The 12,730-nt window shown below is 42.5% G+C and overlaps 3 protein-coding genes across 10 annotated transcripts in view; 2 read left to right on the top strand and 1 right to left on the bottom strand.

Moving 5' to 3' along the window:
• Positions 1–2,253, top strand: part of SENP5 (SUMO specific peptidase 5) — a 39,131-nt gene extending 36,878 nt beyond the window's left edge. For all 3 annotated transcript variants that reach the window (XM_032629689.1, XM_032629691.1, XM_032629690.1), the window contains one exon: positions 245–2,253. In XM_032629689.1, the coding sequence (XP_032485580.1) occupies positions 245–355 (111 nt within the window). In that variant the 3' untranslated portion in view covers positions 356–2,253. The remainder of the gene's footprint in view (positions 1–244) is intronic.
• Positions 1–11,611, bottom strand: part of NCBP2 (nuclear cap binding protein subunit 2) — a 31,656-nt gene extending 20,045 nt beyond the window's left edge. The window contains exons 1-5 of one of the 6 annotated variants that reach the window (XM_032629696.1): positions 11,432–11,591; positions 9,327–9,508; positions 6,253–6,391; positions 5,569–5,643; positions 4,028–4,559 (exon numbers count right to left, since the gene is read on the bottom strand). In XM_032629696.1, coding sequence (XP_032485587.1) covers positions 5,572–5,643; positions 6,253–6,391; positions 9,327–9,508; positions 11,432–11,509 — 471 coding nt within the window. In that variant the 5' untranslated portion in view covers positions 11,510–11,591 and the 3' untranslated portion in view covers positions 4,028–4,559; positions 5,569–5,571. Of the gene's footprint in view, positions 1–4,027; positions 5,644–6,252; positions 6,392–9,326; positions 9,509–11,431 lie in introns of those variants that run through there. The other 5 variants (XM_032629694.1, XM_032629695.1, XM_032629697.1 and 2 more) reach the window with 5 other exon arrangements.
• Positions 11,612–11,646: 35 nt separating this feature from the next.
• NCBP2AS2 (NCBP2 antisense 2 (head to head)) lies at positions 11,647–12,489 on the top strand. The gene has a single exon (XM_032629701.1). It carries the CDS (start codon positions 11,740–11,742, stop codon positions 12,037–12,039), a length of 300 nt encoding a protein of 99 aa, XP_032485592.1. The 5' UTR covers positions 11,647–11,739; the 3' UTR covers positions 12,040–12,489.
• Positions 12,490–12,730: the final 241 nt, after the last annotated feature.

Genomic DNA, 12,730 nt, shown 5'->3' with positions numbered 1-12,730 from the left:
AAGCCCCTTCATCGGTTTTGCTTTTCACAGTATTGAGTGGGGAGAGAGGGAGAGTCCCAAGACATATACTTGCCTGGAAAATTGACTATAATTTGGAGGTAAATGTTTTAAAACAGTTTTACGAGTTTAAACAAACTTTTAACATTCGCCTTAGACCCTATTCTATTAGGTCTGCATCTAGTAAAATATATTAGGCTGGTACATAACTCCACGTGCCACTTAAGTGTTTCTGGGACCTTTGCAGTACTGCAAGTGCCTCGCCTTAGAGCAGCCTTTCCAGTTTTCCCAAGAAGACATGCCCCGAGTGCGGAAGAGGATTTACAAGGAGCTGTGTGAGTGCCGGCTCATGGACTGAAACTCAGCAGGGACTCTGGGAAGTCTGACCAAGTTGGAGCAGATGGTTTGTTACTTGAATCTCCAAACACTTATTTGAATTTTTACAGATATTTCAGATCAGTGGTGTTGGGCCGCTGTTGTTACCTCAAATTTATTTTCTGCCCTTACTCATTTCCCTAGTTACTATGTACTATTTTTTAATGTTCAGTTTGGTTTCATTTTTAATTTTATGGATTCTGTGTGTGTGTGTCCCCCCCATATTTAATATTTATTATCCAAACGCATGCATATAGACAGAGCATGCAGTGCAGAGTATTAAAAAAAACAAAAAAAAGCCTAGTAGATTTGGTGCAGCTTTTGAAACTTAGTTAGATGTGAACTGAATACAGGTTTAAATTTTAATTCCAGAACCTAAAAATGCAGGATGTTTTTGATACAACATAACTCTGAGAATAGTAGATGTTCCCTGGGGCATAAAGGGTAGCTAGAAGGGGTTTCAGACAAAGCCAGTCCTGTTTTATTTTTACCAGCAGCACCTTTCACTGACTTCCCTCTCCAAGTGAGTCACATTCTTTTTGAAGGGTGAAAAGGAAGTGGCCATAAACTGACTGGTATGTTCTATTTACGGAGGCACACTTGTAAGCACAGTGCCTGCTTTGGGAAGAGTTGATTAAGGTATGAGAAAAAGACAGTGACCTTGAGGGTCCATTTATCTTCACACATGAGAGATTTCAATCTTGGTTTTAAGAAGCATTTATAATAAATGCTTTAATCTTACAAAGGCTTTTGCTGGAACACTGATTCCCTGGATTTTTCTGGTTTTGACCCATTAAAAAATTAGTATCTGTCAAAACTAGTGGTCAAACAAATGAGAATTCAGCCTTTCTAACAGCAATTGTTTCCCATATGGAAGAAATTCAGATTTGCCAAATACCTTTCTATTTCAAGGGTATTTAAAATATAAACATTCAAAACCGAAGACTGACTTCAGGTATTTTGCACGTAGGTGGAGAGGAGAGAACAGGAAAGGTATTAAGGGAGACATGAAACTGTGGGAGTACAGCAAATGTTATGAGTTTTTTCCCTCTTATTTCTCTAGTGATCTCAACAGCATGCAGGGCTCATCTGCCTCTGCTTGACCAACCCTGAGACTCTAGCACAGGAGTCCTTTTTTTTGCTTCCATGAACCTCATCTTCTGGGGGAAGGCAGAAGTGGCCCTGTCCTGATTTATTACCCTTGGCTGCATTAGGGTTAAAGTAATGGATCTTGCATCTTTAATCTAACAAAGTTTTGTGATATTGGAAACGAAAGGAAATAGGGAAAGATGCATATTAAACTACATCTTTTCTGAACTGGGGGAGGAAAAACAACAAACGTGTATACAAGAAATTCAGAAGCTTGTACAGAAAAATACCAAGTAAATGGCAGAAGATGCTTTGGTTTATGCCTCGTTAGGTGTGAGGTGTTGAAAATAAAAAGCTAAAATGTGCAGTTTAACTTGGCCATAAGGTAGGGCTGACTGCCAGCAGTTGAGGGTGGAGTCAGAACATGTTTACGTGCAGGGTTCCCATCCCGACATTCCAAGCACCAACACCAATGTTTACATTGTAAACAGCCCCAGCACTTTCCTAGTCCCTCAGACTCAAACTCCTTAGTATAATATAAAACCAGGTCAGTATTTCTTATTGTGCTTCAAGTCATTAAAAAGACTGATATTAGAGGCACTTTGTGCTGCTACAGGTAGGGTTGTATCAGCATTAGGAAAAGTGACAAAATGGGTTGGGTGTCTTCTTGAGGTTTTCAAGTATAATTATACAAACGAGATTTTTCAAACCTGTATGTGAGACATTTGCCTTTTTTTTTTTTTCTTGTAATGGGTAACTAGACTATTGATTAAAAATGTCTTATACTTTAGAGCTCCGTATCTCGTATCTCACTCTCTGACAGAAGGAGGCATACAGAAGAGACAGAATTGTGTTCTGGCCAAAATCTTAATGCCCAAAGTTTCAGTTGCCATTTCCTCCACTCTGAGAAATGGTCATGCTCTTAACAGGGAGGCAGAGAGAACCTAAGGTGAGCTGTCCCAAGTCCAGGGTGCCTTTCATGTCCAGTTTAGTAGGGCACCTTGAGGTACATTGTCCAGCATGCTTTAGCTTAAATGTCAGATATTTTAAGTCTGGTTAAAATGTTTCTCTGTTGTTCACGAAACTTGCTTCAGCACACATAGTTGCTTCCCCCCATCTTGAGATTAGGTGCAAACCTCTATTTAGCCCAAGCCCTAAGTTTAGAATGGCCTTTATCCTGATGTTTGCAATAATGGCTTCCTTGCAACAGAAATTTTGGAAATACAGTCTGGGCTGTTGGTAGAAGAGACAGGCATTGTTTTACTCTCACTAGCTTGGCACTGAGTTGTTTGGGTGCCCTCAAGGTGGGCAGACCTTATGCTTTTGGGGTTGAGGGCAGGCCTTATCAAACTAAAAGCTGCTTATGATGTGCCTTCAACAAGCTGCTCAGTCCTCTCCATCAGCAAATTTACCAGTCTGTAGTTGCTTTTATCCTTTTGTTAAATCTATAGCAATGAATGTAGATTTAGTTCAACTTTTAGTTAAGTTCTACTCAAGAATCATAGAGAACCAACCTTCTCTTAAGGAAGGGATGCACTTAAGGAAGGGAGAAGCAGCAGTTGCTGCCAGTAATCCCCAAATCATTTGTTTTGGCTTTGCATTTTGTTTTCTACTTATCATTGAATATGATTAACATTGGTCACCTTGAATTCATAGTTGGAACAAAATAACAGACCTAACTGGGACACAGCCAGCACTAGCCTAAGTTGAGCTGCCCCTTTTCTTTGCAGTTGTGGTATACTACTTCCCTGGGTTAGAAGGAATAATTGGGAGCTCTGGGTGAATCAGACTCTTCAGGCGAGAACCAGTGTGTTAATAGTGTGAATTAGATATCCTGATTACCTGCTCTGCTTAATTGTTATGCAACTGAACTAATCAGCAGGTGTAAAGCACATACTTTGTTATGTGCTAGGCTCTGCCTCCTGGCCTGTAGATAATTAAGAAGACCTAGGGAATGCCATCAGAAGTGCTAATTGTATTTGGGTGTTAACAAAAGCAAATCTAGACAAGCTGTCCACTTAAATGGTACCTTTTGGTTAGAAAAAAGTTATTTAAAGATTGTGATCATGTAAAAATCACTCAAACCTTCTAGCAAAAATATTTTTTTGAAAAATAAACTAAATGCCTTTATAAATGTGTGTTCTCTTGTGTTGGATAAAATGTACTGTTTGGTAATTTTTCCCAGTGACATACCAGTCACGACAAGGCTCATCTATTAACAGTGACCAGTGTGGGCTCTAAGCAGCCCACACTGTCCATTTAGTAGCATTTTTTGCAATGATGGAAATGTTCTGTATTGGCATCCTGCAAATTCCATTATCATCTGCAACAGCCATTAACCACGGGTGGCTATTGAGCATCTGAAATGTAGCTAATGTGACTTACTGAGGAACTGAGTGTTTTAATTTAGTTAATTAGCTACATGTGGCTAGTGGCTAGCAATATTAGTAACTGTCAAATTAAAATGGACATGCAAATTCTGCATACTATTCATAGATTTCCCCCCAAAAATGTATTCCAGAGTAAAGACCGCTTCAATGTCATTATCGGTGAGGAAACACAGACAATAAGTTGGTCCAATTTTATTGCACTCTGTTACAGAAGACAATTCAAATAGGAACCACTGTGGTTTTAATGCCTATAGAAATCTGAGTTACGTTTTACTGCAAAATATAAAATACATTAATTCAAACTACAGTGTAAAAAAGATTTTAATAATGAATTGTATGTCCTCATTAGATATTTGCAAATGTTTTCCTAAATACAACTAATTTAGAGATATCTTTCTTTTAAAGTTCAAATAGCCAGTTTAAATTTGAGAAAACATACACTTACTGTAACATGAAAGATGTTCAGTTGAGATACTTCAGCCCCAACTTCACAAACTATTGGAAATTAGGAGATACTTTGTTGCTAGATGAAAAAATATCACTTACATCAGGGAAAATTATACTAGACTACCAGTTTAAAATGAGCAATAGTTCACATAATATTAGAGAAATTCTCTCTTGCCTTACAAATGCAAAATAAATCCTCCAGACTCCCTTCTCTGTAGAGACCACCAGCTCTACCCAGGCTCTGAAACTCAGCACAGTTAGCTAGGGAAAAAACAAGACAGACTTCAGTATGAGAATGAGCCAAAACATTTCCGAGGGAAGCAGTTCTGATTTTGTTAAGTATTCTCTTGATCTTTAAGCTCTTTTTTTTAAAAACAAACAACCCCACTCAATTCCCAAGATCAGTTTGAAAATGAAAAAAATAGATCTGCTGGCTCTCGCAACAACCTTCATCATGCCAAGGCACTGGTTTAACTCACATCTCCTGATATTTCCTCCCCATTTCCTACTGACAGTGTCCCCCGCTTGCCCTTAGAGTAGTTGAGGTTCCCTCTAATACAGACCCTTGGTTTTTTTTAGCGTTAGCGAAAACATATTTTGAAAAATGTGTTTAGTAAATACCCTTAAGTCCTGACCTAATTTCCTGATATAAAAAGCACATAAGAAGTGGTGTCCCCTGCGACTGTCTAAGGCTTACCCAACTATTTAGGAAGTTCCCTTGACTCTTAAGTTTGCCTTTAGAGATTAAAATTCAACATAGAAAAAAATTCAGTTATCAAAATCTATTCCTAATTTAGAGTAAAGCTACATTACACAGCAGAACTCCACTTATTAAACTTTACCTCATGCAAACTTAAAATTTTAAAAATAGTAATTCCAGGCCCCACAGTAGACCATAAACCTACTTAGGTGCAAACATGGTAAACACTTAAAAATTTTTTTTCCATTCTTCCTAGAAGAAGTGTGTTTTGGCTGATAGAGCAACATAACACATGAAGTCTGTTGCTAAGGAACACAATTCTTGACCCGGTAACAGAAATCATTCTGGTAATCTGACACACAACTAAGATGTTAAGACTATAAAATTAAAGGCATTCTTTTGGATTCTGTCCTTTAATAATTTTTTAAGTGGAAAACCATGAAGAGCCTTCCAGCTCAGTAGAGACATATTAAATAAGGCTTGGTAAAAATAGGCAGGTTCGCAGACCTTGGGAATGCACATCAAATTCAACAGGCCAAAGGAGTGAGTTTTTCATGACGGGGCTCTCACCACTCACTGGTTTTGGGCCAGTTTTCCATAACCTCCTCTCCCAGCATCGTAGTCCTGACGATACTCATCTCGCACCTTAATTGAAAAGAACATGTTACAGTATAGAGAAGATGAGTGTAACAAACATGCTTCCTAAAATGTGTCAAATAACTATGCCTTTTCAGGTGTCATGATGTGAACATTTCAAGCGGAACAGAACATAATTAATTTTAAGCAACTGATAATATAGCTCAACTGCCCTGCAAAATTATTTAAGACTACCTAATGGTGTTTTACCAAACACCAGGTTCATACTCAGCATTCAAAGATAGCACGTTGCAAAGAATAAACTATTTTAAAATAAAAATGTAAAAGTCATTTTAGTGCATTTTGCTTTCGTTCAACACTCTTGGCAGGTGGAGAACATTTAGCCCCAGCAGAAGTCCAATAATGGTTGCTTGTGATGTAGATAATACACTACTTAATGGTTTTTTAAAATAATTTATCATCACTTCTCAGCCTTTTGGCTAAGATCAAGTGTAAAAATAATTTACCAACCCCAATGGGTGGTTTTCAGATTCACTTCAAGCCAAGGTTATAGGCACAAAGTTATTTTCAAAAGAGCAAATACAAATTGACAAAACACTTGTCATTTAGGACTGGAATCCCAGGCAAAGGCTGAACCCAGAGCACCTTTCTGCATACCTGGCCCCCAGAACGCCCACGGCCATACTGCCTGCCCTCCTTAAAGCCTGCGTCCCAGTCTGTGCGAATGATCCGGTCATCCAGACGAGTTCCATTTATGTACCGCATGGCATTTTCTGCATCTGCTCTTAAATAGTATCTTAATTATTATTAAGGAATTAGCATTTCTCCAGATATTTCTGTAAACAGAGGAAGCAACATCTAAATGAAGCTGAGTTAAGAAAATGTACAAAAACGAATCCAACCAGATGGAGTTCAAAGACAATAATTTGTCTTGCACAGGCCTGTTTGAGATTGGTCCAGAAGCGGTCAAAAATGACACTTATCCGTGGCTACACTGATGATTTTTTTGATAATCCTGTCAAGTGTCTGGTTCCACTGTCTCCATATTTTGGTTTGCAAAATATAAAATACGTTCAGTGCAGGTTTTAACCATGAACTGTTATCCAAGAAAACAGCATCTTTGGGTTCCCTGAATATGAAGCTGTATATATTCAAGAACCTTAAAAAGAGGTCACGGTACATATGAATTGCCATTGCATTTCATTAGAAGGAAACACTCAAAATATCACTCACATTAGTAGTTCCAAATCAGATCTACTAAATCTGTCTTTGGGGTGCTATTAAAAAAAAAATCTCTGTAAGTAATACTTACGATCATTAGCTGGGTTTAGGAAATACTGATCTGGACTTTTTCCCGTTGTCTTTAATTACACAGGTAGGGAAACACTGAAATTCCAGTGTCAGCATCTACACAATGCCTAGCACACAGTGGGCATTCAATAATTTTTTGTTGAATGAAATGAATGCTAAAGGGCAAACTGAGGAAAAAAACACTAACAATGAACGGTAGCCTTTCTTTCAGGTATTTGCCATCATGATTGTTGATCTCTGACCTTCAAGGCAGATGCAAAAACACTCCAGTTCTCAGAGACTGGTTATTATCTAGTATTTTCTTTGCCTTTTCTGTCCCCCGTGAACTATTTTACAGTATTGCCACCAGAGGCAAAAGTAAAACCTAGGCACTCGTCCCTCGTATCTGAAGGAAGAGTGGGAGAAGCTTGCAGAATCCAGAAATCAGATACCGAAATCAAAAGTGGGGCTTCTGGGACTTCCCTGGTGGCGCAGTGGTTAAAAATCCGCCTGCCAATGCAGGGGACACGGGTTCAATCCCTGGTCCAAGAAGATCCCACATGCTGCAGAGTAACTAAGCCCATGCGCCACAACTACTGAGCCTGCACCCTAGAGCCCACGAGCCACAACTACTGAATCCCATGCGCCAAGAGCCCGTGCTCCGCAACGGGAGAAGCCACCGCAATGAGAAGCCCGCACACCGCAACGAAGAGTAGCCCCTGCGCTGCAACTAGAGAAAGCCCGGGCACAGCAATGAAGACCCAACGCAGCCAATAAATAAATAAATAAATAAATTTACATATGAAAAAAAAAGTGGGGCTTCTGGTTCAAGCTGATAGAGCACGTTTTCTCTTCTTTACTTCTCAAGGCCCCCATTAAAACAGAAAAGAAACACATATACAAAGAGGAGAAGAGACCATAAGCAGACTAGAGATTCAACAGAAGGTGAAGAGTACTAGTGGATGAAACAAAGTCACAGTGCGAAATACCCTTGAAAGGGCTTAAAGGAGACAGCAAGCCCAGGAGGCTCGCTTTTTTTTTTGGTACGCGGGCCTCTCACTGTTGTGGCCTCTCCCGTTGTGGAGCACAGGCTCCGGACACGCAGGCTCAGCGGCCATGGCTCACGGGCCTAGCCGCTCCGCGGCATGTGGCATCCTCCCGGACCAGGGCACGAACCCCTGCATCGGCAGGCGGACTCTCAACCACTGCACCACCAGGAAAGCCCCCAGGAGGCTCTTAATTCCAAGTTGAATAACAAGTGAGTCTGCATATAGGGTTTAATTAAAGGTGTCTATGTGGGGAAAAGACCTGTTAACAGAAAGGCATTTAATCCCAGGCAAATAAAAGTAAAATGATAGGGATCTGAACTGTCTGGAGGAACTAGGGCATTGTCTTTAACATTAGCAAGCCAAATAAAATCCCTTTTCATTCTAGCATTTGAGGAACCCACATGTCCCAAAGGCAAGGCAGCAACTTAAGAAGTTCTGCCTGGGGACTTCCCTAATGCTATAGTGGTTAAGACTCTGCGCTCCGAGCGCAGGGGGCCCGGGTTTGATCCCTGGTCAGGGAACTAGAGCAGCAACGAATCGTGTGCTGCAACTACGACCCAGCGCAGCCAAATTAATTAATTAATTTAAAAAAAAAGTAGTTCTGCCTAGATCCACATAGTCAGTCTTTTTTCCCCTAATTATGATCAGAAATCCAGGGATCACCAGAAACTGAAGGAAATTTTACGGCATAAATACAACCAAAAGAAACAATTCAGGGCACAGAAAAGAAAATTCAAGACACGGTAGATCAGGTCTGGAAAGTTTCTCAAACAAAATGACCGAAAAATATTAGTTAAAAAACAAAACATCAAAGGATAAATCCAGAAGGTCCAATATTTGGAGTTTCCAGGGAGAGAATACATGGTCACAAGTAAATATAGCTTTGGTTTTGACCTATAAAATCAAGCTATATACATCTACATAATGAAATACTATATAGTTGTTTTAAAAAGAGGTAGATCTACATATGCTAACATGAAGCAATTTCTAAGATAGGTGAAAAAAAATGAGTGCATGCAGTACGCTACCACACATCCATAGGATTACTTCTGGAAAGACCCACGAGACTCGTAACTGATTGTCTCTGGACTTAGAATGGTATAGGGCTTTTATTTTCACTATGCTCTGGACATTTTGAAACACCATAAGCATACATTTTCAAAGATTATTTTTCTTAATCAACTATGAAAAAAATGGATTTCAGAAAGAATGTTAATGTTAATAGCTTTCCCAGTGTAACAGTATAGGCACACTGGACAGAAGGAAGGAGAGGCAGAGATAAGTGTAGGGATGCTAATCAACGAATATCCTCACTCATCTTTAAAATAGGGTACCAGCCACTCTGGGCCCCACCTCTGGCCAACAGCTACATCAAACACACAGGAAGGATACTCCACAAAGCAGAACCCACATGCTGTTTTCTTCATTTTATCCAGGCCCATGATGATTTTCTTTATGTCACCACTTTTGCTGAAGAGTTCATAGATTTGTTCTTCAGTTGTATAAAAGGAAAGATTTCCAACATACAATGTACAGCTTTTCTTTAGTAATTTTTCCTGTTCTTCATTGTCACCCTAGAATTTCCAAGAGCAAAGTGAAAAAAGAAAGGCACAAAACAATGTGAAGCGTATGCTCTAAGTTATATTTTTTAAAAGCATGAATATACATGGATACCACACACAAGAAACAGGTAATATGTCTGCCTCTAGGGAGAATCAAGGGACTGCAAGTCAGATCTCCATGCATGGAAGTCTCATTTAATTCTCAGAGTTGAATGAAGTAGGTCCTAATTTATTATCCTCATTCTACCTGAGGGAAGACAGTTAAGTAGCTTGTCCAGGGTCACACATCTAATCAGTAGTTGTAGCTGGAATCCAAACCCAGTCTTATCCCCAATCCCATACTTCCTTAAAAGTTCACAGGACAAGAGTCATTTTAACGATACATTAAAAATAGGTTTTCCAGGAGTCTGGAATGAGACATTAAATAAAGTAGATTCACTTTATTACTGCTGTTACTGATTTGTTAAAATTATGGTCAAGAAGCATTTTCCTTTTTCCTTCTTTTCTCACACATACAAGTCATGTCCCACCAAACAGCCTACAGGTTAGGACAACTGGTATAAGTACTTATTTAAGGTAGGATAATAATGTGGATCCCATTCAGGAAACACTGTAGAAATTCTACAAGACAGTATCTTACTACTATCTAAATGAAGCTATAGGCTTTAGACTGCAGAGATAAACAACAGCAAAAGTTGAATCCTTTCACTGTTTTAATCTTGCAGGATGCTTGAAATTCAGGATGGTTATGATGTGGAACTTTCTAAAGTAATGAGACCTGTAAAAGTGATAGAATGAAAAATCATGCCTGGCATACAGTAAGCATTTAAAAACAGTTGACTGCGTGAAAATCTAAGATCCTTCTCAATTTGACCTCAAATTTCCATTTCCCTACCGTACTGATGCATTTTAAACATTCTCCACACCTACCTTCTTCTGTATGTGACCCCTCCTTTCCCCGTCACAGGGAATTTTCTGAATCCTCACAGCCCCTCCCTTTCCACTCATCATTTCTGCCTAGATTATGATCACTTACCTTCATTGTAAATCTGTACATTTACAGTCCTTCCATTTACAATCCCATAATCCCTAGAGGATTATGAAGTCTTAGGGTGTGGAAACTGTCTTCCCTCTCTAAGGTGTAGCAGAAGGCTTCAGCAACAGCACTCAATACAGATTTACTAAACAACCAACCACTAGTTAATGAGTGTCAGTCACCTCCACCCTATCCCCGCCTTTGCTGATACTGAAGAACCCACCTTTAATAGCTGTAGCCTCCCCCTTTTCCACAGAATCTGCTGTGACGCGGGCCAAACGAAAATTTCCCTCTTCTGAAACCCAGCAGTTCTCCGATCTTGACATCCAGACACTTAACATGCTGGTCCCCCCTCCACACTCCAAGGGCTCCCTAAAAGTGGAGGCAGGGCTCAACTGTGTCTGCCACTCACCACGTACAACTTGTGGAGGGCCGTTTAACTAGCCCAAGGAGAGGACGCGAAACGCCAAAGCGCAGTTTGGCTGATGTAACTGAAAATTTAAAAATAATTAAAATCCCCGGTATCTGGGTCAGGATGGCGCCTCCACATGCTCCACGTGTCAAAAAGACACCGCTTTCCCTCATCACAAAGTCACCTTCCCGCGGCACCGTTCGGGAAAACCTGAGACGCCACTACTACTGCCGCCCGTCTGCACTGCCCCGGGGATCAGGCAGCGGCTGCTAGGAAATGTGAGAGAGAGCCTCAAATTCCCTGCCTACGAGAGACGATTCAGTGATATCCAAACGCCCTTTCAGAATCCATTCCACAGCAAGCACCAAGGCTTCCCTTCGCGTTTCGGGATACCCGGGAATGGGAGACGACACAATGAGACAAGAGCAAACCAATTCTCAGCCTTCTGGCCCGGGGCCTCCCCTTCTCGCTGCCCCGCTTGCCTCACCCGGAAGTGCTGGTCCCGGTACTGGCTCAGCTCGACGTAGGAGTCGCTGCGCAGCGCCTTCAGGAGGCCACCCGACATAACGCACAGATTTCGGTCGAGGTCGCCGCCACTGCGAGAAAAACGAAGCCGCCCCGGCGGTAGCGGAACCGGAAACGCTCGGAGGCCGCTGTGAAAAGTCGAAATCCCGTGCTCCAATCCCAGCGCGGCAGTGTCGTCACCCGGCGGCGCCGGCGCAGACGTGGTCGGTAGTCAGGCGTCGCCGATCAGAAGTGAGAGCGGCGTGCTCTGGGTTACGGGGCGCTCCGAGGATGATTCTACGGCGGCTGCTGGCCGCCCTGTTGCACAGCCCGCAGCTGGTGGAGCGTCTCGCTGAGTCGCGGCCCATCCGGCGTGCGGCGCAGCTCACCGCCTTCGTACTGCTGCAGGCCCAGCTACACGGGCAGGACGCGGCCCGGCGCCTGCGAGCCCTCGCGGCAGGGGCCGCGGGCTCCCTGGGCTGCCGCGCTGCCCGCTTCAGAGACACCTTCATTCAGGAGCTACGCCGCAGCCTCCGGGAACGCCCGCGGCCACCACCAGGTAGCCAGAAGGGCCCGGGAGCAAACCCCTAAACCCAGGCCGGGCCGAGTCGAGGTCGCCTGCTTTCCCTTCCGGGCTCGACACCGGCCTCGGCGCTATGAAGTCATCCCGGTCACTACGCATGGCTTGGAATCCGGACTCAGATGGTCCGCCTACAGAGGTCCCGCTCATCAGAGAGCCCAGGCCATACCGACACCCCTGGTGAAGGGAGCCCTGTGATCGGTCGGGACACAGCGTATGAGAAAAGCCCCCGAAGCCTGACAGAAGTAAAGACTGGTACCTGATACAGCGCGCGGGCAGAGAGCCATGGACCAAAGTACAACCGGAAAGAGGGTCTGCCCTCTGAAATGGGACTAAAACCAGTGATGGATGCTGCTGCCTGTGCACTGATATAGCAGGGCACTACTTCCAGGGGAGATCCTGGATGAAAATACAATCCTGCAGTTGCCAAAATCCTCTGATTAAATGTGTGAGCTGAGTAATGGGTGTTGTTACCGGACAAGGTTCTTTTGCCCCATGCGTAGAAAGCCAAACGCTGAGATGCAGAGGTTTGCAGCAAAGAGAAGGTTAACGCTCAAGGCTAGCGCTAAGGGTGGAGGAGAACTAGTCTCAGATCTGTCTTCCCCAAGGCAAGGGGCTTCGGGTATTTTGGGGATGAAGAATAGAAGCAGGGCGGCCTGAGACGTGGGGAGCGTGGGGAAAGGTGATTGGAGAAAGGTGTGA

The sequence above is a fragment of the Phocoena sinus genome, chromosome 4 (assembly GCF_008692025.1).
Source record: "Phocoena sinus isolate mPhoSin1 chromosome 4, mPhoSin1.pri, whole genome shotgun sequence".
Lineage (NCBI taxonomy): Eukaryota > Metazoa > Chordata > Mammalia > Artiodactyla > Phocoenidae > Phocoena > Phocoena sinus.
This window is presented reverse-complemented; position numbering and strand designations above follow the sequence as displayed.

What these genes read in the sequence shown, in the direction of transcription:
- NCBP2AS2 (XM_032629701.1), top strand. Translation starts at nt 11,740, where the DNA reads ATGATTCTACGGCGGCTGCTGGCCGCCCTGTTGCACAGCCCGCAGCTG.